Raw genomic sequence first — 26,600 nt, forward strand, 5'->3', positions numbered from 1 at the left:
GATTTGCCCAAGGCCACCCAGCAGGCCAGCGACAGGACTGAGAAGAGAACCTAGGTCTTTGCAGTCCTAGTCCAGTGCTGTGTTCCCTAGTCCCTTTAATGGCTTTGTGTATTAACCCCACCATAATGCACTGTTTAAAACAAACTGCATTATGAACCTTGATTGTTAGCATGCACGGCTTTATGTGATTAAATGTATTAATTTACGTAGAAATACAATAGGGCATAGGAAGGAAGCAGTTTTTGACTGAAATTATTTGGAAAAACAGTATTGACATGGAATACAGTTTATTACTTCTGAATACAAGAGAACCAGTTCTGCCACTCTTACTCACAATGACTAGCATAACAAAGAGATGGTTAAGGGATGACTTGATCACAGTATATAAGTACCTGCATGGGGAACAAAAATTAGATAATAGAGGGCTCTTCTATGTGGCAGACAAAGGTATAATAAGTTACAATGGCTGGAAGTTGAAGTTAGACAAAATTCAGACTGGAAATAAAGCATAAATTTTTAACAGTAAGGGTAATTAGCCATTGGAACAATTTACCAAGGGTTGTGGTAGGTTCTCTATCCCTGACAATTTTAAATCAGGATTGGATGTTTTTCTAAAAGATCTGCTCTAATTCAAACAGGAATCAATTCAGGGAAGTTTTATGGCCTGTGTTATTCAGGAGATTAGACTAGATGATCACAGTGATCCCTTCTGTCTTTATAATCTATGAATTTATCTGATTACTCCCAATGAAGTCAATGTGGGAGAACTTGCTTGATTGTTACTCAACATAAGAATGGAAGAATTGGGCTTGTGAGCACATACATAGTTGCTAAAGTGTTCTGTTCAAACAAAATAGCATTCATTACGTCTAACTGCATTTCCACATCATCACAATGTGTCTGATTAGAGAATTTCCAAATGTAATCCTCAATTTACTGCCCTTTGTGTTAAGAAACTTTAAATCAAAACTGGTGTTTTGCATCATTTGTTGATTTGCCCCAAATGTTTGTAATAGGCACAGATAAACTAAACCATCCCAAAATGTAATCTGACATGAAGAGATATTTCTATTCCCAGCTACTCAGCTGCAGATGGCAAATGAAGATAGTTTACTTGCAACCACTATGGCAGGTTTTCAATTTTTTAATTTTTTTTTTTGGCTTTTCCATTTTTATTCCCTACCCCAGATGCTTCCAAAACCTCTTAAAAGGCAAATTAGAGTGTATTAAGTACACATCCCTCTACTGGGTACCTAAATTATTTAAAATTCTCATTTAATTATTCTTTAATTGCATTAATTTGGAAGGAAGCTACTTATATTTCTAAGAGCACTAGGCTGGAAAGAACTATATCACTCAGGATATTTGTACTGGGACTCAGAGCTACTCATTGCCAATGGACTTGTTTGAATCTAGCCCAGGCCACAGCCTACAGTCTGTCTGTCTCCCTTCTATTGTGGTCTCGGTACATATTGTTAAATTTGGTCTCTTCCATGGTTAGTTGTAATGGGAGCTTAACAGGGGGGTCACAATTTGCACATATCTGACACAACTCCCTGTACTTGGGGTTTCAGAACAAACAAGCCAAGAACATAAGAGATGTTCAGAACTGTTTGTCCTTTTGATCCCTTTGATGAAGAAACCATTGGGTTCAGGGAAATGCTTATGAGAGAGATCAGAAAAGAGCAGTGTGAATGCTGGAGAGACCTGCTTGAACCAACAAACCTGTGCCATGTTTGTAATAGGGCCACCATCTGCAATCTGAACTCTGATGGACAACAGTGAAAAGTGGATCCCTGCAATTTCTCCCAACCAAGTTGCACACCAGCTCATCCTGAATGGTAAACCAGTCCACAAAGCAAAACATAGAATTAAACATGTTAAACAGTAACTTTGCTCACTTCTCATAAACACCAAAGCCCACAATGAGCATTGAGGAGCTCACAATAGCCATGAAAACCCTGAATTGTGGAGAGGCAGCTGGTCTCAAATGTATATCTAGTGATCTATTATTACACTTTGGAACAAGAACACAGAAGTGGCTGCTTCTTTAATTCTTGCACAGAGACAATGCAGATACCCAAGAAGGTGGAAACAGGCTAAAGTGGTTGCAGTACTCAAACCCCCTAAACATCTTAACTCTGCAAAGAGTTACTGACCAATATCATTACTCTACTTAACCTGTAATCTATGTGAGTGGATAATAAGTAGAATAACCCCAATAATGGAAGGGCAGCTGACTGATGACCAAACCAAATTCTGCCCAGGACAGTTATGCTGTGGTGAAGTTGCAAACCTAACTCAATACATAGAAGATAACTTTGAAACCTGCAAAATTACAGGGGCTATATTTGTTGATCTGTCAGCTGCTTACACCCCTGTGAACCATTGTGTACTTCTGGTGAAACTGGCAAGAATTTTTAGAAATAGCAAGATGGTCCAGGTCAACTCCTCCTTGCTCAAGAATCAATATTTGTTTGTCAAGATGGGTGGTCAGAAGAGTCGATGGCATACTCAATGGACTAGCAAAAAGAAAAGGAGTACTTGTGGCACCTTAGAGACTAACCAATTTGTTTGAGCATAAGCTTTTCATGATGCATCCGATGAAGTGAGCTGTAGCTCACGAAAGCTTATGCTCAAATAAATTGGTTAGTCTCTAAGGTTCCACAAGTACTCCTTTTCTTTTTGCGAATACAGACTAACACGGCTGTTACTCTGAAACCTGTCAATGGACTAGATTGCTCCAAAGTTCCGTGCTATCATCTTTGCTGTTTAATGTCTGCACAAATGACCAACCAGAATTCCCTGGCATGTGAAGATTAATTTATATAGATCTTTGCATTGCTACCCACTTAGAGAGATTTGAGGACATTGAGCATTTTCTAATTGACTCCCTGAGTGTACATGGAGAATACTACTGCACATAGTTCCTGAATGCCAACCCTAGACAACACAAGTGTGTGTCTTCCATCTGAAACACCACCAGGCCAAGCAAAAACTCCAGATATCATGGAATGGTCCAGTCCTTGAGCATTATGAACATCCAGTGTACCCAGATGTCATATTGGACCAAACATTCAAAAAGCACATCAAGAAGCTGAAAAACGAAAGTGAACTCCAGGAACTGTGTACTCCAGAAACAGGCCAACATAAAAGGGATAGGATCAACAGAGACCTTGAAACAAACTCGCACGGTGTTGCTATAATTCCTCATTGGAATTCCACCACCATTACTGAGGCAGCAGGATGCCTTTACTAAAAAGGGGAGACAAAAACAGGTGCATGATCTGAGACACCCAGTGTATATGGATACATACTACTAACCAAGAGTCTAAAGTCCAGAAAGGGCTTTGCTTCTAAAAATCCATTACCCCAAAATACTACTGTGAAAGGCTACAGAGTAACAAAATGGCAGGAAAGGCCAATGATCTTGGAGACCTTGGTTCCTTCAGGACAACTCCCTCCACACAGCAACCTTGAATGAAACACTGTGTACTCTAAATTGAGCGAGACCTGAGATAGCAAAGACTGGTGATAATATCACCAAGTAGAGGCTGAGGAATACCCCAGATGTGAATGTGGAGAGCCTAGCCAAACACTGAACACTGACTACTGCAGTGCCCTCTGTCAACATCTTGTAGGCACTATTTGAGATAAGTGGTAACATAAGATCTTGGCTGCTGTTTTGGGAGCAATAAGTTGATGTTATGATGACCTACAGTATGTAAAATGCACTGGCACTTGCAGTCTATTTCCTTATAGACATTAAAAAACACGTGCAGAGACCAAAGACTGAATTTGCATGCAGACTGAACTGTCCTTACTCCTAAAGATACTGGGTGTGCCTTTGCATCATGACTGAATCAAACTGCTAGTGGCATTGCTGGGAAAGCTTGCTCTGTGAAATTGAGGATTTCTTTCTTTTGTTTGAGCCAGCATATTCCACCAGTATTCTGATCACTTGAAAATGAAAACAAAAATATTTAAACATGTGGAGAACCAAATAAACATAGCACAGGTGAGATTTGGTCAATAAACTTACTTACAGCCCTTCCATCCTCCCAAAAGCTCACATGTGCTATATTTTCAAACCTTACTGGCGGTGGGAGCATGTTCTTTTTACATTATAGTGGCCATGTAACTATACCCAACTAGTCTTCATTTCTGAAACACCTTGTATCATGAGGGGGTCTGACTGAATGAGCAGACGCTACGTTGTCTTCAAGTACAACTGCCCTTTAATGTAGCCAAAGTCCTTTCACAGAGTGCTTGTCTCCCATAGAACTGGTGAGAGGTCGCTCTCAAAGAGAACATTCCCCTTCCATTGCCACAGCTTTCCTACAACACCACACCCACTTGTCAACCAGCTAGTGGAGGAGAGGAAACCAATTACAATGTCATTGAACAACAGACAAACACAAACATATTATGAAAGAATCTAACTACTATGAAGAGTGGGATGAAAAAATACCTATAATTTGGACTAGGCTTATTATGCATTACTAGTTTTGGAGAGAATTTCTAAAGGCTTCCAGATGGTAGTTTTTGTGTCACCTCCTTCTTAAAAGTAGCAATAATTGCTGACTTGGTTGAGCCAGAAATACGATGAGAACAGTTTTTTAGTGGTATTTTGGTGCAAAGGCTATATTAACAAAAATAGATAACTGAACTCTTCCGTCCTTCCTCCTTCCCTCAATAAACAAACAAAAAAGCGGGTTTGTGTTTCATCTGAATGTGTTCAACATTCTTTTGGGCTTTTCAGTACGACATGAGCAACTAAGTGTTTGGAAGTAACTGAGAAGCGACATCAACACGTTAGTGGAAGCAATATATCACTGTCTGTCATGATCTTTTTAGCCCAATGCAGTGAACTCTGAAACTTCAGCTTTCTGAAAGACAGAGATTCATATTTTTCTTTTTTTTTTTTCTTTAACTGATTTTTAAGGGTATTTAGCAAAGTCAGAGTGCACTCAGTAGGGGCCAAACCCTGCCAATCCCAGCATAGCATTGGAGAGCAGGAAAACAGACCAGTGTGCTCTGAGCACAGGGTTCCTGCTGGCTAGGACTGGATTCCTCAGGGAGGGCCAGAGCCCTGCACTTTGGAGTGATCTGTTGCTCCTGTGAGGAGAAGGAGTGTGCCTACAATCGACCAGCAGGTGCTTGCTGCTGTGTTTGCTGGACCTGAAATTTCTTAATTGGTTTATAAAATGCCAGTTTAGGATTGAGTTTGAACCCTTTTAATTTAATTCATTCTTGTCCCAGTTTTGATGATAAATGAGGATGATAAATGAGGAAAATCATATGTTTGTGATTTCTGACTCCTTCTGTGGTATCAGCTACCTGGATAAATGACACACCATGTAGGTTAATAAAACGGGTTCTTTCCTAGGCTCTTGTTTTGTTTTTAAAGGAGTGTCATTCTACAGTTATAGCATGAGAGATGTGTGCTGTAGACTCACAGAATAAGTGAGGGAGAGAGAAGGCAGAAAGAAATTGGGAGTGCATTGTATGCATCAAAATAGGGGATTTTAATTTTTAAAATCTATTATAAATAATCTGATTTACAGAACAGCAATATTCAGTAAATACACCACCACATTTCAGCCTCAGTCTTAAGTATAAAAGAATTTCTGCTAGAAACTAAGCCATACATGATATCTAAGTGGTATTGATATCTAACACTGGTAGCCGATCTGGGACTGATAGCAGGAAATATCTCTAATGGCTGGTAATGGGACATTAGATGGGGAGGGCTCTGAGTTACTACAGAGAATTCTTTCCCAGATGTCTGGCTGGTGGGTCTTACCCATGTGCTCAGCGGCTAACTGATAGCCATATTTGGGGTCAGGAAGGAATTTTCCCCCAAGTCAGATTGGCAGAGACCGTGGTGGGGATTTGCCTTCCTCTGCAGCATGGGGCACATGGCGGGTTAAGCTAGTGTAAATGGTGGATTCTCTGTAACTTGAAGTCTTTAAATGATTATTTTGTTTCAGTAACTCAGCCAGAGGTTACAGTTCTATTACAAGAGTGGGTGGGTGGTGTTCTGTGGCCTGCAATGTTCAGGAGGTCAGACTAGATCTTTCTGAATTTAAAGTCTATGAGTCTAATCTAGACTGAGTTCTTAGGAGCTGCAGAAAAGTTATATCGGCCATTGACTCCGCCCCTTTTGTATTTCAACCAATCAGCCTCCTCTACCATTCTATGCTGTGGAATGTTTTTCCTTTAATTTAAAACATTATTCCACCTTTCCCCCTCTAAATAGGAGTAATAAGGGCCCATCAACAACAACATATGTAAAGAAGCACAACAAATCTAAATGAGAACCAAGAAACAGCTAAACTAAGGATTGGCCATCCTCAGTGGGAAGCTGCAGTGCCCACATTCTCGGCACCGGGTGGTACAATATGATGGGATAAACAGCAGCACTCACACGCCGCATCACATGAGTCCATCAGCAAATACCCACTCTCCTGAGCTGTGTCCTGGTCTCTGTCTTTTGTAATGAGGTCTGAAAGAAGGAAGAAACCAGCTGTGCAGTATGCACCCTGCTATTGTTTGTTTTTCTTCCCTACCTTTCCCCTGGGGCTTTCCATACAGTTTCAGTGAAGGATTTTAATGCACCTAAAATAGGTTTTTTGGTATTAACCTAAGGTGAAGCTATTAAATGTTTTTCTCCTACTCAGTGGTAGCCTGCTCTGTCACATGGAGTAGTACAGCAATTCTGTAAATCCAGATTTAGAATAGTTGCATGCTTATAAAATAATAGAAATTAACAGAAATGTTATTTTTGCACTTTAGGATTGATTTTATTGCATGATTATTTGTGCTATTATTTCTCAAGTATGATAAAAATAGATAGTTTAAAATGTCTTAGACTGTATTTCAGAATGGTTTACGTTGGTGATTGTCTTTATTTTACAAAATGAACTTAACTGAAATTTACCTCACTCTCTTCCTGGAAACTCCATGCCTCCAGCTGACATTCTACTGTTAAACTCTAGTCAGGTGCCGCCCCCTCCCCCCATTGCCATTGTCCCTCTTAGAGTTATGAAACAAAACTTTAAGGAAGAGTCGTCCAAGCTCTTCCTTTGGCCCTGTCTGTCCTTGTTTGGAGACCCCATAATTATCACCCTGACCTATGAATCTCTGCTCATCTACTATATAGTAGACTGTAAGGTCCTCAGGATAGGAACCTTGTCTTGTTTTATGTCTGCAGAGCACTATGCATGCCCATGGCACATGCAAGTAGCATAGATGTCATTAAGTTTATGTATGTCATAAAATCTGAACCTGTATATTTTAGAATGGGCACACCCCTTCATTAATATGGGGACAATCTGTGCTCTAGGATTTAGCTACTTCCTAAATTTTACTAGCATCTCCTCAGGAGTGAGAGCATCAACCAAGTTGCTTTTATTCACTTTCCAACATCTCAGGAACACTCTTATTATGATGAAAATGAGACTGAGCTAACGGCTATGCAAGCAAAATAGTCCTCTTCTCCCACAAAGGGGCCTTCAATGTTATGTGGAATAAGGAGTGGTGACAGGAATAAACCTTGCAGAACCCTACACAAGAACGTTTGGGACAGAAACTCAATTGCCCAATGTCACTGTGAGGATCCCTCCCCTCAGCCCTTGCCAAGACCTCCTTGCCAATAGTATGAAAGGCTGTTCAGACCCTTTTGCATCCAGCAAGGAAACTGCTATGTATGGAGGCTGAAAGGAATCAGAGATGACATAATTCACTTCTCCCAAACTTTTTCAAAACCTTTACCTAAAAAGGCAATTTAAGAGACAGGCCAACAACTGGCAGGATCACCAGCATCAAGAGGTGGATTCATAAGCAGAGGCCTAAAGGCAGCCGTTTTGAGAGAAACTGTGTGTATTCCCCACTTGTGAAGATGTCCACCCTGCATAAGTAGGGACAGGGCATTGGTTGCAGACCACCTGGCTGGCTGTGGGCCAGTCAGCTGGCACAGGGGTGGTGCTGGGACAAGCTGAAAAGGTAAATTTAAATTGAGTTAATGTTAAAAATGTAAAAACAAAGACATGCAACAAATGGAAAGCTTTTGAAAAAATATATAGTCGAAAACATTTTAAACTATCAATTTTTACTATCACACTGGGGAAATAATTGTGTAAAAACCATTCTGTTCATTATTATTATTATTATGTATAAATATAAAAGGAGTACTTCTGGCACCTTAGAGACTAACAAATTTATTTGAGCATAAGTCTGAATGCATCCGATGAAGTGAGCTGTAGCTCACGAAAGCTTATGCTCAAATAAATTTGTTAGTCTCTAAGGTGCAACAAGTACTCCTTTTCTTTTTGCAAATACAGACTAACACGGCTGCTACTCTGAAACCTATGTATAAATATGCAATTATTCTAAATGAGGCTGAAATTCATCCTAACCTTGGAGCTAGGAGATCAGCCTAGGGAGTAGGCTGCGGGCATAGCCACAGGCAGGCTAAAAGAGTGGCCCAGGTCCCATGGAAGAAACCTTAACCAGCATATTGACACCTGGCTACACAACAGAGAACCTCACCACTCCATGCTCACACTGTGCCCAAGAATCAACACCACTGCAAGAAGCAGGAGGTGCCATCTTTGAGGGCTGAGGGGCTGTTGGACTCTTGGTTGCGTAAAATATTATTACTATGTGTTTTGCAGCATGGGGACCTGCTACTGCTGCAGATTTAGGCATTACTTTCTCTCGAGGCCTTTGAATGGTCCTTTTTAATAACTACGATGTTTCCCCATGAGTATGGCATTCATTTCTGGGGTTAATTCCTGCTTCCTCAAAGGTTGTGGAAGGAAGCCACGAATTTTAAGCCCAGTGGGTGGCAAGTGTGGTTCTTCACCCACAGACATGAGTGTTAGAATTTGGGGACATCTGAATGAATCAAAATGTCCCCAGTCCAGCTGTCACCCTACTCTACAATAAGGAGATGTTAACGACAGTGCTGTCAACTATTACAATTTTATCGCAGGTCTTCAGGGGTTTTCTTAAGGCCTCAGCTCCTGGGAACAAATGATTGCATTGAATCTCAGGTCTCCTTTTTTTTTTTTCTTTTTTAAAGTAAGCTTCTAGCCTTGTAGTTACAGAGAGAAGCTTGAAAATGTGACCCAAGTGCACCCTAATGATGCAGAAACCAGAATACAAAGGAAAATAACTGTGTTATTTATTTTAAAGCCTCATGATTTTGGAAGAAGGGGTAGACTGGCGTTGATTCATGATTTTTGATTGCTTGGGGTTGGCAGTGCTTTAACAGTCTCAACCAACAGTGAACCCAGTATGCTCCTGCTTGATTTGACCAGATATGAGGAGAGTGCACCTCAATGTGCATTTTGTAGGCAAGAGCCCTCCCCGCAACTCCAGAACTTTGTTAAAGCTCCACTGTCTGAAACTCAACCAGAGGAGATTTGCGGTTGCTTTTCCCTGAAGAATAAATCCCCTCACAATGAGCATGGTGTAGTGCCTCCTTCTGGACACTGCATGTACCTATCAGGAAGTGCAGAGGCAGGAGGAAGTATGTTAAAGAGACATGAGGACATGCTCTGAGATCAGGAATTCTCTTAGTAAGATGTTGAATTCCTTTTCATTCATTTTTTCAATGATGCAATAACTAAATAAAATAATTTCACTGAAACCTGAGGCTGCTTCTTCACGAATATGTCATTTTGGCAATGAGAGACTGTTTGGTGTACATAGTTGAGAAAGGTGGCGTCTCCAATTTGCCACCACCCATACCTTTCAGTTTGAATGCATTTTATCTGTAAGCAGAATATAAAATGTCTATAAACTCCTTCTATGAGACTGCTGCATTTGATTCCACCTCTTAGTAAAGATAGCTACTGTTTTCAACTACATATAGCACCCAGGACAAATTCTGCTGACCAGAGCTTTCATACACTACAGCTGATGAAAATAAAACTCTCTTTTAAGGTTCCAGATTGAGAGTGAGGTTACAAAAAGAAGGAAAGAAATGTCCTTATTTGAGTTTTATACAAGTGTGAAACAAACAAATAAAGCATGTATTACCAACTCATTTCTTTTGCACTGGTACAGCCCCAAATGAATAATAGAAACCCACAAAAATGCAGAGTGTACAATTCTGACGCATAATTGCTTCTTTCCGATATACCTCCCCTCCAGATCATTACTGAGAGAATGAGATTGTGACACGCAAAATGGCCATCCCTTCTCCTTCCACAGCTGCCTAATGATTGGCTCATTAGTGGGTGATGGATCATGATAATATCTCCAGTGATATTATGACAAATTAGATAAATTATCTAGTTGTCACTCTTCCCATGTTTCTTGTTTTCTTCTCCTCTCTGATTGGATGGTTACATCAGAGGTAAAGAAGTAAAGCATTCCCATCTCTTGCCCTTCTGCTGTTTTCTTTCATCCTTTCCTCATTCTCTATTGATACTATAGTCCTCCTGGTTTAAAATGCCACAGAATAATGTACATGTTCTGCTTTGATTTAAAATGGAGATGTTACGTCCATCTTCGGAAAAATTTGGTGTCACGTTGCTCCCAATGAAAAGGGTTTCTGCCCTTCCAAAAGGAAACATGAAGACTTCCATTTCATTTGAGAAACACCAATACTGAAATTTTCCGCACTGCAGCTGCACTATCCACCACAGGGAACATCACTAACCCCCCCATCCCCGTCAAAAAGGGAATAAATGAGAAAAAATAAATATTTATATATAAATAGAGAATTGACTAGATTGTATAATTCTTATATCTATTTAAAACAGCTAAAGGTGGTGGTGAGAGAAACGCATAGGAAAAGCTAATATGTTGTAGCTTCAGCGTCCTAATCTGTCTTGGTGTGGGACCTTGCCGCTGTAGCACTAATGGAAAAATATAATGTTTAGATGGTTCCTCAGTGGGTTGAAGTCAATGGAGCTGCCCCAATTTACACCATCTGGGGATCTGGTCTGTTACGTTACATTAGAAATATGAAACGGATTAAAGCCTATACTTTTTATTATTTTGATTTTACCTACATTTATTTAAAGTTAAATTTTTGAGGTAATATATTAGAACTTGCTTTCTTGATATAAGAATGGTAAGAATGATAATTTACTAATTTCTGGATTTACATATAGTTTGGTTTGGTTAAAGGAAGAATATTTCTTATCTGTAATAAATCATGCCTCTCTCATCTACTAGAGTTTTTGTTTGAAATTTGGAGCTAAGAGCATTGTTCATATTAGTCTAGATTAGAGAATACTGTGAGAAACTTCACAAAGAGCTCACAAAGCTAGATGAATTGCCACTATATTAGCCGATGAAATTCATGGTTGACAAAATTATCAGTGAATGTGTACTTCTGGGCAAACTGCAGTTAAAGCTGAAGTTTTAGATTTTATAACATCACTCTTACAGCTGATTAAAAATTCTGAAGCATCTCTATTTAGAATTAGAAATGGATATTTTTTACTAAACTGAATATGAAAACCAGTTATACAATCAATACAGTGGCCCATATGATTTTTTTAAAACTTTGATTTTAAATTTCATTCATTTAATGTTATCCCATATTGAGTTTTCACTGTGCTTCGGATTTTTATATGGACAATGTTTAACTGCATCATACAGGTTGGCAGCTGAAGGTTTTGACAGCTGGACAGGGACTTTTAATAGTTGGGGGAGTCATGACACACAGTTTGAGATCTTGGGATAATCCTATTAAACTGTTGTTTCTGCTCGGAAATGATCAGCAGTGAAATACTGGCATTTATGTTGCCTTGTTTACAGTTGAGAGTTAATACCTCCTGGAGATGAATAGGCAGGGGTTTTTTGTTTGTTTGTTTGTTTGTTTGTTTGTTTGTTTTTCTGAACCATTGTTGCAGGTTGACTGCAGACTCAGGAAACAAACTCTCTCTCTTTCTTTCTCTCTTTCTCCTGGCTGCAGAATCACAAAATGCCTATCGCCCTAATTGTAGGTGTGTAAGAATCAGTCAGTGAGTATTAGTAGTGCTGTTTTCTAGGAAATACGATGGAGCTGAAGGGATAATGGATTTGTAATGTAGGGAGTCTCTTTTGTCTGTGGTGTGCATCTACAGAACTTTTTGGAATGCAGGAATGGGAGAAGTAGATGTTAGGGGTGAACCAGACTTGGGAACAGGTGAGAAGAATAGAATGGTGGGGAAAGGGAATCAAGTGTGGAGACCAGTAGTCAGAGGTAAGTACATGCAGCTGGTAATGGCAAGGCAATCAATTCATAGGGTCTTGGGGACACTATTCCATGAGGCAACAGTTGGATCCATGCTATGTGGAGTGGAAATTCTGGTCTTTGATCACAAATCTGAAAGCATTTGTATCTTGTATCTTTTAATTTAGAGCAGAATGTGGGGGAAAGGTTTATGAAGATTTAGCAAGAGTTAATGCTCTATTTCTATCTGGAGAGGCTGAAACTGATAGTTCAAAAGCTCTCTGTGCTCTAATAATTCTTTTTTTAAATGTAGTTTTAGGAAGGAAATGTAGCCTTTGAAACAATGCAAAGAATTACAGCTTTAATGGAATCTGTACTGGAGATAAAATGTAAAGCACTACTCTTAATAAAGTGTTTTTTATTCCTAATAAACCTTTGGTCCTTCTAAAAATCCTGAACAAGAAAAAAAAAACCCTCTTAGATCAGTGTCGGACTGTTATAGCTGAGAGTCTTTCTGTTTCAGAGATTGAGAAAAAAATAAGGCTTAATTTGTAATAGTTGGCATGAAGAATTGTGCACGCACATTTCCGTGTGTTTGGGCTAACCGCAAAATTTGGGATTGTGTCCTGTAGCTATACTGTGATCCCTTATGTCTATGCATGGATGATAATTTATTAATACAGTTTACAGTAAATGAATAAAAACACCTGGAAACATAGAATTAGACAATAAAACCACCACCACCATCTGCCTGCCTATTTTGCAGCTGTGGGAAATTAGCCAGGTGGAACACACCTACTTTCGCCTGAGTCAGTGCTTCCGGTGGAGATGAAAAACTCCAAGGTCTCTGACCAAATGCCCAGGTGAAGATTCCTTCTCATTCTCAAATCTGAGGATCAGTAAATTCCCGTGCTTATAGGGTCTTACACAAAGTGCACTGGCTGCAATGGAAGACTTTCCATTGACTTCAGAGTGCTTTGGGTCAGGCCCATAAGCACAAATCCTGTATTAAGCATCTAACTTCATGTATAACCTAAATTACTTTTTTATGTCCAAGTATATTTCTTCTTCAGGCTTAATAAGGTTCTGCTAGTAATCCATGAAATGTAAATATTGTTTACCCCATGAAAGGGGTAGAGGGAGAGAAAGCCCACAATCTAATTAACCAAAGCTCTTTTTCTCCTGTGAATAAATCTTACACTTGTAGAGTCCCTAATGGGAATTACTGCTGATAATTGGGGCAGTGTTAGCTTAGCATTAATGTGGCATTTATAATATATTTTTTGCATTGAATAGTTACTATATATTCCAGTAAAAATATAAATAATACATCATCGATCTATATGCCTGTGTGTATATTATAGACCGATAAACATTTGCGATAGGTATAATATAATATAATATAATGTCAGCTTATGAAGATATTAAAATCAGGCAAGTATAAAGATAAATAGAGTGGTCACACTTTTAAAAAGTTGCCATTAGCTCTAGAGAACAAAATGTTATCGCAGTATCTGTAAATGTAATGAATGCTGCACTTTGGTAAGACAAATTTGGAAAAATGTTAAGCCTGACAACTGCATGGTTAATATGTTTGTAATCAGGACTTTTTGATTTAGGAGCCTAACTTTAGGTTCTTAAAATTTAGTGCGTGTATTTTCATGATCACTTATTTAAGTGCTGTCCAAATTTGCCAGTGTCATGACTTCAAAATGTATTTTCAGTAATGAAATGCTGTTGGGTGCGACAACAGACATTCCCAACAACACTGCACAGCATGTGTGTCAACTGTGGGCTTTAAGTATGCTGCCAGGTGTTTTGGGGATGGCACAGATGGGGGCAAATCCTCAGTTGGTGTAACCCGATTGACTTTCATGAAACTACACTTGATTTACACCAGGTGAGGATCTGACCCTTAATGTTGCAGGAGGTGTGGTATTGGGTACCTTTATTTTACACTTTCCTTGCACTTACTCACCACTACCAGAAGCTATCCTTCATGGGACTCTTCCTTTCACATGCAGTATTTTTGACTGATGCACTCTGCCCTCCCGCTTGTTATGGAAGAAAAACTAGACTCTATTTGACCTACCCCAGAATGCCAATGGGGATCCATTTAGACTACTTTCCTATGTATACCAGTTTTCTGGGCAGCTTACATCAGATGTCTAACTTACATCCCCAAGAGAGACAGAATTTGGGCCAAAGAACTTGTGTTTCGTGTTGCTTTTTCAGGACTGTGTATTTAAAAGTTTGGAAGTAAATAAAGCCTCATTATGAATCACAATGGCCATAAATGTGGCAATCATTCTGAATCAATCATATTTTCCATAACGTTCATTTTATGGCTGTTCCCAAATTTGTTTTAAAATTATTCTTGAATAAAAAAAGTCAATGTTCTTAGCCCAAGAACGTATTTTTTAGTAAATTTCCCTCCCATCACCTGAAATGTGATCTTTATAAATGAATAAAAAGAATAATAGCTCATCACTGTGTTGCTTTTATATGTCCCTTGAACTCAGAGTTAGCTTGAATTATTAAAATGGCAAATGATTCATTAATAATAACACATTTGCTTGTAGCAATCTGGCAAAATTAGGATCTCATCCTGCAACCCTTACTCATACTAGATGCTTTTATTCTTGGAAATATTTGAGAACGGGTAGCAGAATTGGGCCCTATGGTTTTAAAACTGCAGGGAGATGTAACTTTGAAAAGTTTTCTCCTTAACATGAGGTGTAATTGGTTTTACAGTGATTTTTGATAGAAATAGCAGGTTGAACCATGTGTGTTAAAAATGGCTGAAAACTATACTTAGGGTACATCTGCACAGCAAAAAGAGACCTGTGGTAATGAGTTTGAGAGCCTGAGTCAATTGATTTGGGCTTGCAGAGCTCACACTATGGAGATAAAAATAACAGTATAAACATTAGGGCTCAGGCTGGAGCCCAGGCTCTGAAATGTACTGAGGGGTCAAGTCTCAGAAACCTATCACCAGCCTGAGCCTGAACATCTACACTGCTATTTTTAGCTCCATAGCATGACCCTGAGTCAATTGACCTGGGCTCTGAGGCTCCCTTCTGTGTTTTGTTTTGTTTTTTGTTTGGTTGTTTGTTTTGCAGTGTAGCCATAGCCTTTGGCAATATTTCATAATGCCAAGCGAGCCTTAAGATCTATCCAGTAAATGAGACAAATGTTTCAAGCTGTCTCAGTACATACGTTTACGCAACAATCTGTCAGACATCTATTGGAAAAGAAAGGGCGGGAAGAAGTAATAGATGTAAGAAAGGCCATTCTGTTACAAGGCACAGAAGACTGAATATCTCAGTTTGTCATCAATCTGAGTGATGTCCTGCTGTGATCCTTGAGGTCAGTACTGCAGCTGGTCACAGTCCTCACATTTTCATGTCAGAGGGGCTGATGGAAGGATGTTCCCAACAGAGAGTCCTCCACTCTGGACAACACATCCTCCACAAGGCTAACAAACCCAGGGTTTGCTGGATCTTTAAGGCAAGATCCACCCACACAGTATTTTAATTTCCTGAAAGCTCTAAGACTTTGGTCTAATTCCAGTTGTTGGAGTTAGTGTGTGGGGGTGACCGGAGGGTGCTAAGTGATACACAGGTGGTCAGCTTAGATGATCTGATGGTCCCTTCTGGCCTTAAACTCTGACTCTGTGTTTCCACAGCTGTTTTCTCACTGGGTGAGATGTCAGGAGTAGTAGTTCAGACATTTGAATTAAAGTCATTTGTGGTACTAGATTTTGTATGTGATCTCACGGCATTCTTTTCTTTGATGCATTTATAAATAAAATAGAAGGCCAGATCATTGGCTGATGTAAATTGGGGAAGCTCTGTTTTCTTCAGTAGACCTATGCCTATTTACATCAGCTCAAGATCTGACAAAAAATCTGAGTGGAATTCTATTTTCACACATTTATATAATATATAATGAAGCTACTGTATGTTAGCTACTGTAATGCGACCTTACTGAGAGAGAGGAGACAGAATTATAATGTTTACATAACAATTTATTGGTTAAAAACTAGTATGGATTTTGAAAAACCTCTTTTACCCTTTTATGAAAGCAATTGTTTGCGCTTAAGTTACTTTATTGCTGATCACCTTAAAAATAAATTAGAAAAAGTGAGTGGTATTTTTGAAATCGATGTTTACTTTCCACTGAAATAAAGTTATTTTAAGTATTGTTTTCTTTTCTCTCAATATGACTTCATTAATACACACTAAAATGCCAGTTTCCTCTGCATCTGTATCAGAAAGCAGTTCAAAGACAGGACTGAGATTTTTTAGAACATTTTTTCTACACTTTATTCAAAATGTAACTCTAGGTGCCCATCCTGTACTCCTATAGAGAAAAAAGATGGTTTGCAGAAGGCCTCCAAGTAATCTTCCCCTCCATCTTTGCTAATGACCCCTCTCTCTTCCTTTTTCTTGGTAACAGTGGCACCAAACTGGTCACTTCAAGTGGAGACACAACAGTACGGATATGGAACTTCACAAAGGGTGAATGTATTCTGACTTTAGAAGGACACAGCCGTGCAGTCTGGGACTGCTCGTGGCATTCCTGTGGAGATTTTGTGGCTTCTGCTTCCATGGACAACACCAGCAAAATATGGGACATTAACAGGTGTGTACTTATTGAAAATCATTGTGTAACTGATTGATAACTATAATTAACAGCAAAATGTGGTATGTGTTAGGTCACCTGTAGAGATATATATTTAGGCCCCATTCCAGTAAAGCACATGGTTGGCTTTCAGCATGAGTAGTCCCACTGATATCAACATTAGATTAAGAATGTATGTGCTTTGCTAGATCAGGGCTTTAGTGAGCTGAGAGCTGGGAAGCAGGTAATTTAGAGTATTTCAGAACAGGATTGTTTTACTTTGCATCTGAATTTCCTTGGTGTATTTTCAAGATCAATGCTTTGTGAGCCAGAAACTTAAATGTGTGTTTTCTAGGCTTTGTTTCTAGTGCATGACTACACAACACTTTTTAAACTAAGAGTAGACCAGTTAAACAATATTTCACTTATTTTAGTTGTATTGTAAGTGTGATTTCTGACTGATTAAAGGATACATGCCCTATATCGAAACATGCGAAACCCACGGGAAAAAAACAGAGAAATTGGGCCTGGTTTTGGCTCAGTTGGCTTGTGAGTTGCTCGTTGGCTAGTTTTTGGCTTGTAGCTTGTTCTTATTTGGCTTGTAGCTTGCTGTAGCTTGCTGCTTCTTTTTTTTGATGGGCTCCCAGCAAGCAGGGGTAAGGGGGTGGGGGAGAGAGTTGGGGTGCACAGCAGGCCCAACACAGTCCCAGACTGCACGCCATGGGAATCTAGTCACATAGTGTTGGGGTTCTTTGGGATTGGCTTGTTTTGGCCTTGTTTTGAAATGGGATTAGCTTGATTTTTGGCTTATTGTGAAACTTGGGGTGCTTGTTTACTGTGTGAAAGTTGGCAACTGTGCCTATATTCTTAAATTCCTTCTTTGGTCAAATTAGAGCCCACTTTATAGGAGACACTTCTAGAAATACTTGTGTGTTTCTGCCTACAGCTCAGCTAATAATTCTTCCACTTTAATGAGGTGGCATTATATATTTCTTAATTTGCATGTATGACTCCTTGTCCCAATCTAATCTCCCTCACCCCCCAGATCCAGCTTCTGTCCCTTCCGCATTTGAATCAGGCCATTTTCTCTTCCATGCTTCCTGGCCCCAGCCGGGGGTCATTGAGAGCACAGGAGAGAGTCTTCTGCTTTCATTTTCAGTTCCTAAACTAGGCCTGGCCTGCTGCATTCCAGAGCTGCAACTGCAGGAAAAGTCCTACTTAGTCTTGGGCTGGAGCATGTTCAGTGCTGATGAAGTCTTCAGAGTTTTGTACCTTACCTGCAAAAGGTCTAGCAAGTCTCTACAGAGCATCTCTGAACTGCAGTTTTTCAAAGCCTTAACTTTTGTCCAGATTTGGGCAGATTTTCACAGGACAGCAAATAGCACATCCCTGGCACAACGTCACCTCTCCTGCAAAATTCAAGTCTCTGCGCCAAAGCATAGGGGCCCTAGATCACTTCAAAGAAAGTTTGCCAGAATTTATCATGAACAAAACACTGTATTTTTCACTAGCCTTGTCCTTGGCTTGGCTATTATGACTGAAATAAATAAATTTTGCAGCACACACCCAGCTTGTGAAATTTAAGCCCAAACAATTAAAGTTTAGCAAAGTTATAGGCAACCGAAAACAGGTTTTTTTACAATGGGAAGTGTTGGGCAACCTTAATAAGAGGCAGTTCTACCAGCCTAACTATAGCAGCAGTCTTTCTGACAAGAATGAATGGTCGACATTAGGTTGAAACTTCTCATGTCTTCATGTATCGATCGCTTGCCTCTCTTCCTAACTTCTTGTAACTTGATTATCTTTCAGCATGATGTAAAACATGTTTGTGACCTCTAATGAATAGTGCTAAGAATAGCTTTAATTCTATGTCTGAATGGTTTTAAATTTGCTTAGGTGTGGTTATGCTTTAAACATCTTAAAATATCTCCACCAAGGAAGCTTTTGTTGTCACAGAAATTAACACAAAGCTTCACCACCAACCCTAGCCTCCCACTCACACTAATTTGGAGCTAGCCTTTCTACCTTCTCTGTACAGTCTGATGTACATTTGGCATTTGGCAATGAGTGATACTCAGCTACTCATACAACCACAAGTAAGCAGCACAGTGACAATGTGAAAGACTATCATGACATAATGGTTAAAACCTTAAGTAATGAGAAAGTGTAAATGCTTAGCTAGAATAGAAGGTGGTACGAGAATGTGGCACAATATACCCGGTCAGACTTAGGAGACTCAATGGTTATTAAATTAGGAAGCTTACATGGAAACGTCACTGGTTGATTTTTCTGTGTTATAACAGTAGCCGACGTTCTCGCTTATTTACTTTAATTTGATCATATTGAGTCCAAAAGGCACTAAAAGAATCTGCCCAGCTACTCTACTGAAGTTAGATCTCTTTGCATGATGTCCTGTGGAAAAGATTTTCAGTATATACAGTATGTACAAACCGGGTATAGAAGACATTTGGAAACACTGCTCCCCACAAATAGACAAGTATTTACTATTCCCTACCGAAGACATAAAAAGAGGATATTTTGCTTGTCTCATAAAATGCGTCAAGCTGGGTATAAAAAACCTGGAAGGCACTGAAAATTAGATTGTGTTGGAAAATGTTGACCTTAAAATTTTGCACACTGGTCCATGCCACATGAGTCAGGATTCTCTGTGCATAATTTATCTGTTCTGTTACAAAAGACAACAGGACTTGAATTCAGTGTACATTGTATCATATTATTAATAACATTATTATGAAAGTATTTGTATTGCAGAAGCACTTATAGGTCCCAGTCAGCACTTGGATCCCTACTATGCTGGGCAGAGCACACAGACCTAATGAAAACACCCTCCCTTCCGAAAAGAACTTACAGATCACATGAAGTGCTTTTTAAAACGTGCATTGCTTCAGCTGTGGCTGTAGGTGCAAACAAGCTACTCCCTATGTAAACTTAATGGGTCCTTTGTACCATAGGGAGAAAACTGTCTTACTGGCAGCTGGAGATTCACCTTGTATAGAGGCTGCTGTTGGGGATCAGCCAAACCCCTAGCTACAGTCAGGGGACGGTAAAGGTGCCAAGCTTCACCTATTGCCCCTACAACTCTGGCTGGGGTCAGTGTACTCCCTATTCAAGTACCACATGAAAAAGAGGGTCACAGTCCTATTTCAAGTGCTGAGGGAGATGAGCTAGGGGAGAGACTCCAGATGGTATGAATGGGAGGAGTGCATTCCCTGCCCCCTCTCTGACAGTGACACTCATCACATATCATCAGGAACAGCATAGGGAGCCCATAACACTGGCTTGCACGGCACTCCTATCTGTTCTATGGAACTCCACAGTGTGGATCTTGACAGACAATGCATCTGCAATGCATTACATAAACAAGCATCCCTCTGCCAGGAAGCCATCAAGCTACTGACCTAGTGCCATCACCACAGAATAATCCCACTGAACAGTTCTGGTTGAGATTTCCCTCCCAAAATAGAGCCTGAGGCAGACACCTGCCATGAAAAATTTCATCCCAACCGCATAAAGATACCAGCCCTGCCTATGGTAACAGAGAGACAGCTGTTTGGCTGCTTGGGTTCTTTCCTCTTACATTTTCATACATTTCAATGCTTCGTGTTTGAAATAGAACCTATTTATCTGAACACAGGTTCCAAATGAGTACTGCCGTAGAGTAAACATGGATCCAGTAGCCCCTTTCCTGGCTCCACTCTATGCTGGTATAGTCAGAGCTGAACCCAACAAAAGGAAGGAGTCCCATGGTGCTGATAGCTTAGTGTGGACCCTCTGACACCTTTCAGATTTTACTCTGTCAGTGGGTTTGGCTGTATTAGACAAATTTCAGTTGTGTGCCATCAAATGGCTCAAAATAAAACTTTTTCTGATGTGCACTCCCTAGTGAAAATTGCCCAAGAACTGAGCCAGGTGATGCTGAGTTCAGGAAACATCAAAGAGAAGTCTGCTCTCTGTTCCTGAGTGCTGCTTCCCATCACCAGAGCCTCCCACTCACTAATCTGACAGTGTGGCCACTTTCCATTTTCCCTTTATTTTAAAAAAAATCTATATCGCATGCTGTTTACAGCTCCCAATTCAACCTTCCTAAAAGAAAGTACAGCTCGTGTTACTCCCATCAGCCAGCCACTTTCACTTCCCCACAACTGAGCTGCTGCTTCTTCTGCTGCTCCTCGTCAGCAGATTGATGTAAAGATTTTGTTTTACTATTGGACAGGTGGAATCCAGAGCACAGTATACTCCACATGTACCCTTTTACAGAATGTGAAAAGTAGGCCAGTCCCCCTTGAGGAAAAGGGGATCTGATGACAGCAAGCCATGATGAGATCTAATACAGGAGATCCAACCTACTGCTCCAATCCTGTAAAACAATCAGATGGAGTTGACCCTAATTCCACACTGACTGCTCACAGGCGAAGGGTCTACATAATGGTACTATATAAATTCATGATACTCCCATTCCTTGAATACTGCACGCAGGTCTGGTCATCCCATTCCAAAACAGACATATTAGAATTTGAAAGAGTATAGAGAAAGGCAACAAAAATTATTAGGGGTACGGAACAGCTTCTATACGAAGAGAGATTAAAAAGACAGCACTGTTCACCTTGGAGGAGATGCAACTGAGGGGGGGTCTATGATAAACCTCTATAAAATCATGAATGCTGTGAAGAAAGGGAAATAAGGAAGTGTTATTTTTACCCCTTCACATAACATAAGAATCAGAAGTCACTCAATAAAATGAATAGGCAGCAGGTTTAAAACAAAGGAAGTACTTCTTTACAAAACACACAGTCAACCTCTGGAACTCATTGCTAGGGGATGTTATGAAGGCCAAAAGCATAACTGGGTTCAAAAATAATTAGATATGTTCATGGAGGATAGGTCCATCAAGGGCTATTAGCCAAGGTGGTCAGGGATGCAGCCCCCTAAGGCTCTGTCTGCCAAAACCTAGGACGGGATAACGGGATGGATCATTCGATAATTGCCTTGTGTTCATTGCCTCCAAAGCATCTGGCACTGGCTACTGTCGGAAGACAGGGTACTAGGGTAGATGGACCATTGGTCTGACCTAGTATAGCCATTTTTATGTTCTTACAGATGGTGTTGTAAGCTAGGGGCCTAAAGGAAGGGAAAAAGAAAAGTTAGATATTAAACCATATTCACTTTTTTAAAAGTACAGTGGTCACTGTAATTAAAAGCATCTGCTGTTGCTAAATTGATATGTATTTTCCTCTTTTCTTCATTATGAACCATTTTCCATAGCAAACGTTATGTCTAAAAAGAGAATAAATATATTACAGTGCCTTTTTTGTAGAAATATAACAGCTATACTGTACTGCATGTATATGTAATAGTCAGCCTATTCTCTCAGAGGGAATTCAGCTGTCTTAGCCACAAGGCCATCCTTTCTCTACCTGCAGTCCCTTGCTTCATTCAACACCTTTCAACTTCTGCAATAAACAAGTCAGAAGTCCTTCAGATAAAAGCCTCATTCACTGCACAACCCCGATTTATTCTCAAGGCACTGTCTACTCTGTGCACTGAATGAGGTAGGGGACTTATGTGGGAAAATGTGAGCATGTATTTAAAACTATAATTCAAAAGGACAAGGATGGGGGGTTTTTTGTTTGTTTTTGGAGTGCTTGACTTTACAACCTTGGCATTATTTTGACTTAGGCTTTTAAAACGTAATTTCCTATGTTTATTTTTTTTAATTTAGGCAAACGCTACTCTCCCAGCTCTACTTCTCAATTTAAAGGGGGACCGGTTTTAAGCATTTGCAAAACAATGCATTTCCCCCCAGCCTTATTCTCAGAATCAGCTGAACTATTTTTACTGAAACATGCCAGAAAAATTCAACCTGATGCTAACGCCCAGCATGGAAAGTTTCAGCCTGAATTGTTAAAGTTTCGCAAAATTATTTTTTTTAAAATGGATAATCCATAATGGACAATTAGGCAACTCTAACTACAGATGTTGTAAAGAGCTCTGCCTATAGTATTAGTAGTGTGGTTATGCCTAAAGGCACCAATCAGAGGTCAGGAGGCTATTACGAATGGAATGAAAATCCAAAAGAATTTACAGTCTAGGAGTATGATGAGAAAACAGTGTATGCAACAGAAAGATCAGATGGGGGAGGGATTATTATGATTACCGTAGTAATCAATGGTAAATCATTCAATTTAATCCACTGGTAAGTTATTGCTAGTATTAATAAACTCATATTTTTATCAAGGAGGTTTTTTCACTGCTAACATACTTAGATGGGTGTCCTAGATAAATTATAACACTTTGGGAAAACATCACATTGAAAAATACTACAGGCATAAGACAGAAATCAAGGCTGTTAACCAGAGGCGACGCGGGGAGGGGTGGGGAGGGAGTATGCAGGGTCACATTCTCTCCCCCACCATTTCTTGGGGTGCCTCTTGTGGTGAGGTCCAGTAGCAAGGAGGCTGCACTCCTGGCAGCAGCATTCTCCATATCCCTGCAGCGTGGGGAGGGAGGAAGCAGACGGGGGTGGCTGGCTGTCAGCTTAGCTCCTCTCCCCACTACATGGGGCCGCTTTGCCTTCCTCGTTGCTGGAGTCCATCCACCAAGGTGAGTTAGGGAATGAAGGCAGAGGCAACTTGTAGGACACCAGCAGCAGGGAAGGTGAAGCAGCTCCATGTGGTGGGGGAGGAGCTCAGCCAGCAGCCAGCAGCCCTGTTGCTTCCTCCCTCCCCGCGCTGCATGGACACACTGAGAGTGCCTCTGCCAGGGGGGTGCTTCCTCCTCACTGCAGGCCATCTATGAGAAATTGAGGGGAGGGGGGGCACTTGACCCCTCAGAACCTTTCATTTGTGCCTCCCCCAGCCACAGCTACGTGTCACCTCTGCTGTGAACTGTCACCTTTCCAAAGAAGATACATTATAAATAAGCAACATGCAGAAAATCTCTCCTTGATGATGATTCTGCTTAGTACCTATATAGCATTTTCATCAGTAGATCTCAACGCGCTTTAAAAAGGATGTAAGCAGCATTATCCCCATTTTTACTGATAGGAAAACTGAGGCACAGTGAGGAGAAATAGCTTGCCCAAGGTCACCTGGCAGGCTAGTGGCACAGCAAGGCAGAGAATTCAGAGCTCCTGAGTCCCAGTCCAGTGCTTGATCTACTAGGCCACATTTCGTAGTAATGAAAGATAATCTTTGTTCCGCTCTAGAAATAAACTCAGATTTCATAAAGCAATTCCTGGAACTCCTTCACAATAAATATATAATTTTTGCAAATGCCTAAGGCAATTTCTTTCCTGGGTAGTAAATTTGGTATCAGGAGTCTTTTTTGCATCTTTTCTGTCAGTTAACTCACAAACGTTACTTCCGTAAGCATTTGAAATTAGATCAGTATTGGGCTCTCCATCCCTGGTTGGAATTAACTCAGAATTTGCAACAAAGCAGTTCCAAAAATATAATGCATGTACCATAAGACATTAAAACACACACAACTTAGTAGAGTATTACGTAAAGAATTTTGCAAGCAGAGAAGATATAATAATTGTCAGTGACAGGAAAGCTGGGAAACTGCTATATGCTTGTTTTTCTATTATTACTGTTAGGATGGGAAACTGGTTCTGAAACGTCTGGTCTTTGAAATGGAAATTATTCACAAGCACTTTTCTTTTCTGTAGCTTGTAAGTGTCTGCCATATATCAAGCCATAAATGGCATTCCTACAATCAGGATACTGCAAGGTAGTTTTGTCGTCAACAATGTTCTTCTCTTGGAGTGCCTGTTTGCCCTTGATTTAAAGATCTGTTTTGAGTAAAAAATGCAGCATCTTTTCCCCCCCAAGAGACATGCAAGTGCCATAAAAGAACTGCTGTCGAGAGTACCCACCGTTGCCTCCCAGTATTAACTGTTCTGCATAAATAGTGGTGGCGGTTTTGAAGAGCTTTGAGGTCTAGCTGTGTGCTGAAGGAAATGACCATAAGCTATGTAATGACGTAGTATCTATAGGTAAATAGAGATACCTAACCTTCCTGCTTGGATGGAAGTACTGTTGTATTTAGATATATCCAGCCTTCCCAGGCCATACCCCTCTCTGTAGTAACCATAGAAAGTAGTTTGTAGGGAGGAGGGGTAGAGGAGATGCTAATCATTATTTTGTATAACCCTCTTATTATTCACCAGTGTAACTAAGATTGAAAATATATAGCTGCCCATGTTAATAGCTCAGCAAACAATTCAGGATTGTTTTCCCTGACCATAAATCCAGGGCTGTCAAAGTCATTATGGCAAGATTAATTGTGGTTATCTGACTACAAATCTCTTCAGAGATTCAGGACTTTATCTCTGAAATGCAAATCAAGTTTAGCTTAAAGTACCTACTGTAAACCCAGACAGTTATTTCGCGGAGCATGCATATGCTGTATACAGTATATAAAATGGAAAAACTATGTTATACCTTTAATTTGAGAAATTATTTGTGCTGACTAAGAACATTTAAAATAAAGGGGCCAAATTCTTCTCTAATTTACACTGAAATTTAACTGAGCCAATTCTCCATTCTTGCTCATGCACTTTTACACTATTCCAGTGCCATAAGGATAGTGGAACCAGCCTTCAGAGAAGAACGGCTCTATAGTACCCCCTTGAAGTCTTCCATGGGAATAAAAGTATCAGAATCAGGACCACAGTTACTTGCTATTGACTGTTCCCCAGCCATTATTTGTCATTTTGTAATTCAATATCCCCCTGCTTTTATATACTAGCTATTTTTCCAATCCTTTGGACCTTCTCCAGTGTAATTAGATTTATTAAAAATCAACATTATTGGTTCAAAGTGCTCTTTGGCAATTCTTTTATTACTCTTGGGTGCAGGTTTTCCAGGCCTGCTAATTTAAAAACATTTAACTTTAATAATTGCTGTTTAGTCACTGATAGAAGATAAAGAATAGTCCTCTCTAGTCACTGATAGAATATAAAGTATCTCATTATCACTGTAATATAGGAATACAATGCATCTTTCTAAATACAGAGCAGAATATTTATTGAATGCCTTTTCTACATTATGACTGGCAATTTTACCATCCTTATTTAATATCGGATCCATACCATTGCTAAGAATTTATTTGTTAGTAATATATTTTCAGAATTCCTTCTTATTGACCTTAACTCTACTGGCAATAGATTTTTTCACTGATACCCTTAGCTTCTGTTATGTACTGTCTGCATTTCCTGACTGCTGAACTGCAGTTGTAATTCTATTCAAAGGCAGTGTTATGAATTCAGGGGATTCGGATGTAAGAATAAATGTAAAAGAAATAAAAATATGTTAAGGTATGGAATTACACAGTTACTGCTCCTTTAATCACCGTAACATGCCCCTGTAATGACACCGGATGATAGCTGTACAATTATGATTTACTCATCATAACAGTGTTTGCAGAGCCCCGGGAGATTAAACTGTGATTTTAAAAGATACAGTACATTGTTTTTATAATTTTTCTATAGTGTCTCCATGGGACAGAGTTAAGGTTGTTTTGATTACCTAATTCGCTAGTTAAACTGGGATTGCAGCCGCTTTGCATCACCAGTGCACCACAAAGCAACCAGTGTGCAATCTGCCTCCTTTACCTTCATGTTCTGCTCTACTCTCTTCCTTCTGTATTGCACTGGTTCTACTCACTTGTCCTCCTTGGTGAACAGAATGGATGCAGTGGGTAATTTTTAAATGAAATATTTAGGATGAATGTTATTTTTCTTAATTGAAATTTTTTCTGTCATCAGAGG

General features: G+C 39.8%; 1 protein-coding gene across 3 annotated transcripts in view; it reads left to right on the forward strand.

Annotated features, from left to right (window-relative positions):
• SPAG16 (sperm associated antigen 16) overlaps positions 1–26,600 on the forward strand; it is a 722,158-nt gene that overhangs the window by 419,410 nt on the left and 276,148 nt on the right. For all 3 annotated transcript variants that reach the window (XM_073306724.1, XM_073306725.1, XM_073306726.1), the window contains one exon: positions 16,643–16,828. In XM_073306724.1, the coding sequence (XP_073162825.1) occupies positions 16,643–16,828 (186 nt within the window). The remainder of the gene's footprint in view (positions 1–16,642; positions 16,829–26,600) is intronic.

The sequence above is a fragment of the Lepidochelys kempii genome, chromosome 11 (assembly GCF_965140265.1).
Source record: "Lepidochelys kempii isolate rLepKem1 chromosome 11, rLepKem1.hap2, whole genome shotgun sequence".
Lineage (NCBI taxonomy): Eukaryota > Metazoa > Chordata > Testudines > Cheloniidae > Lepidochelys > Lepidochelys kempii.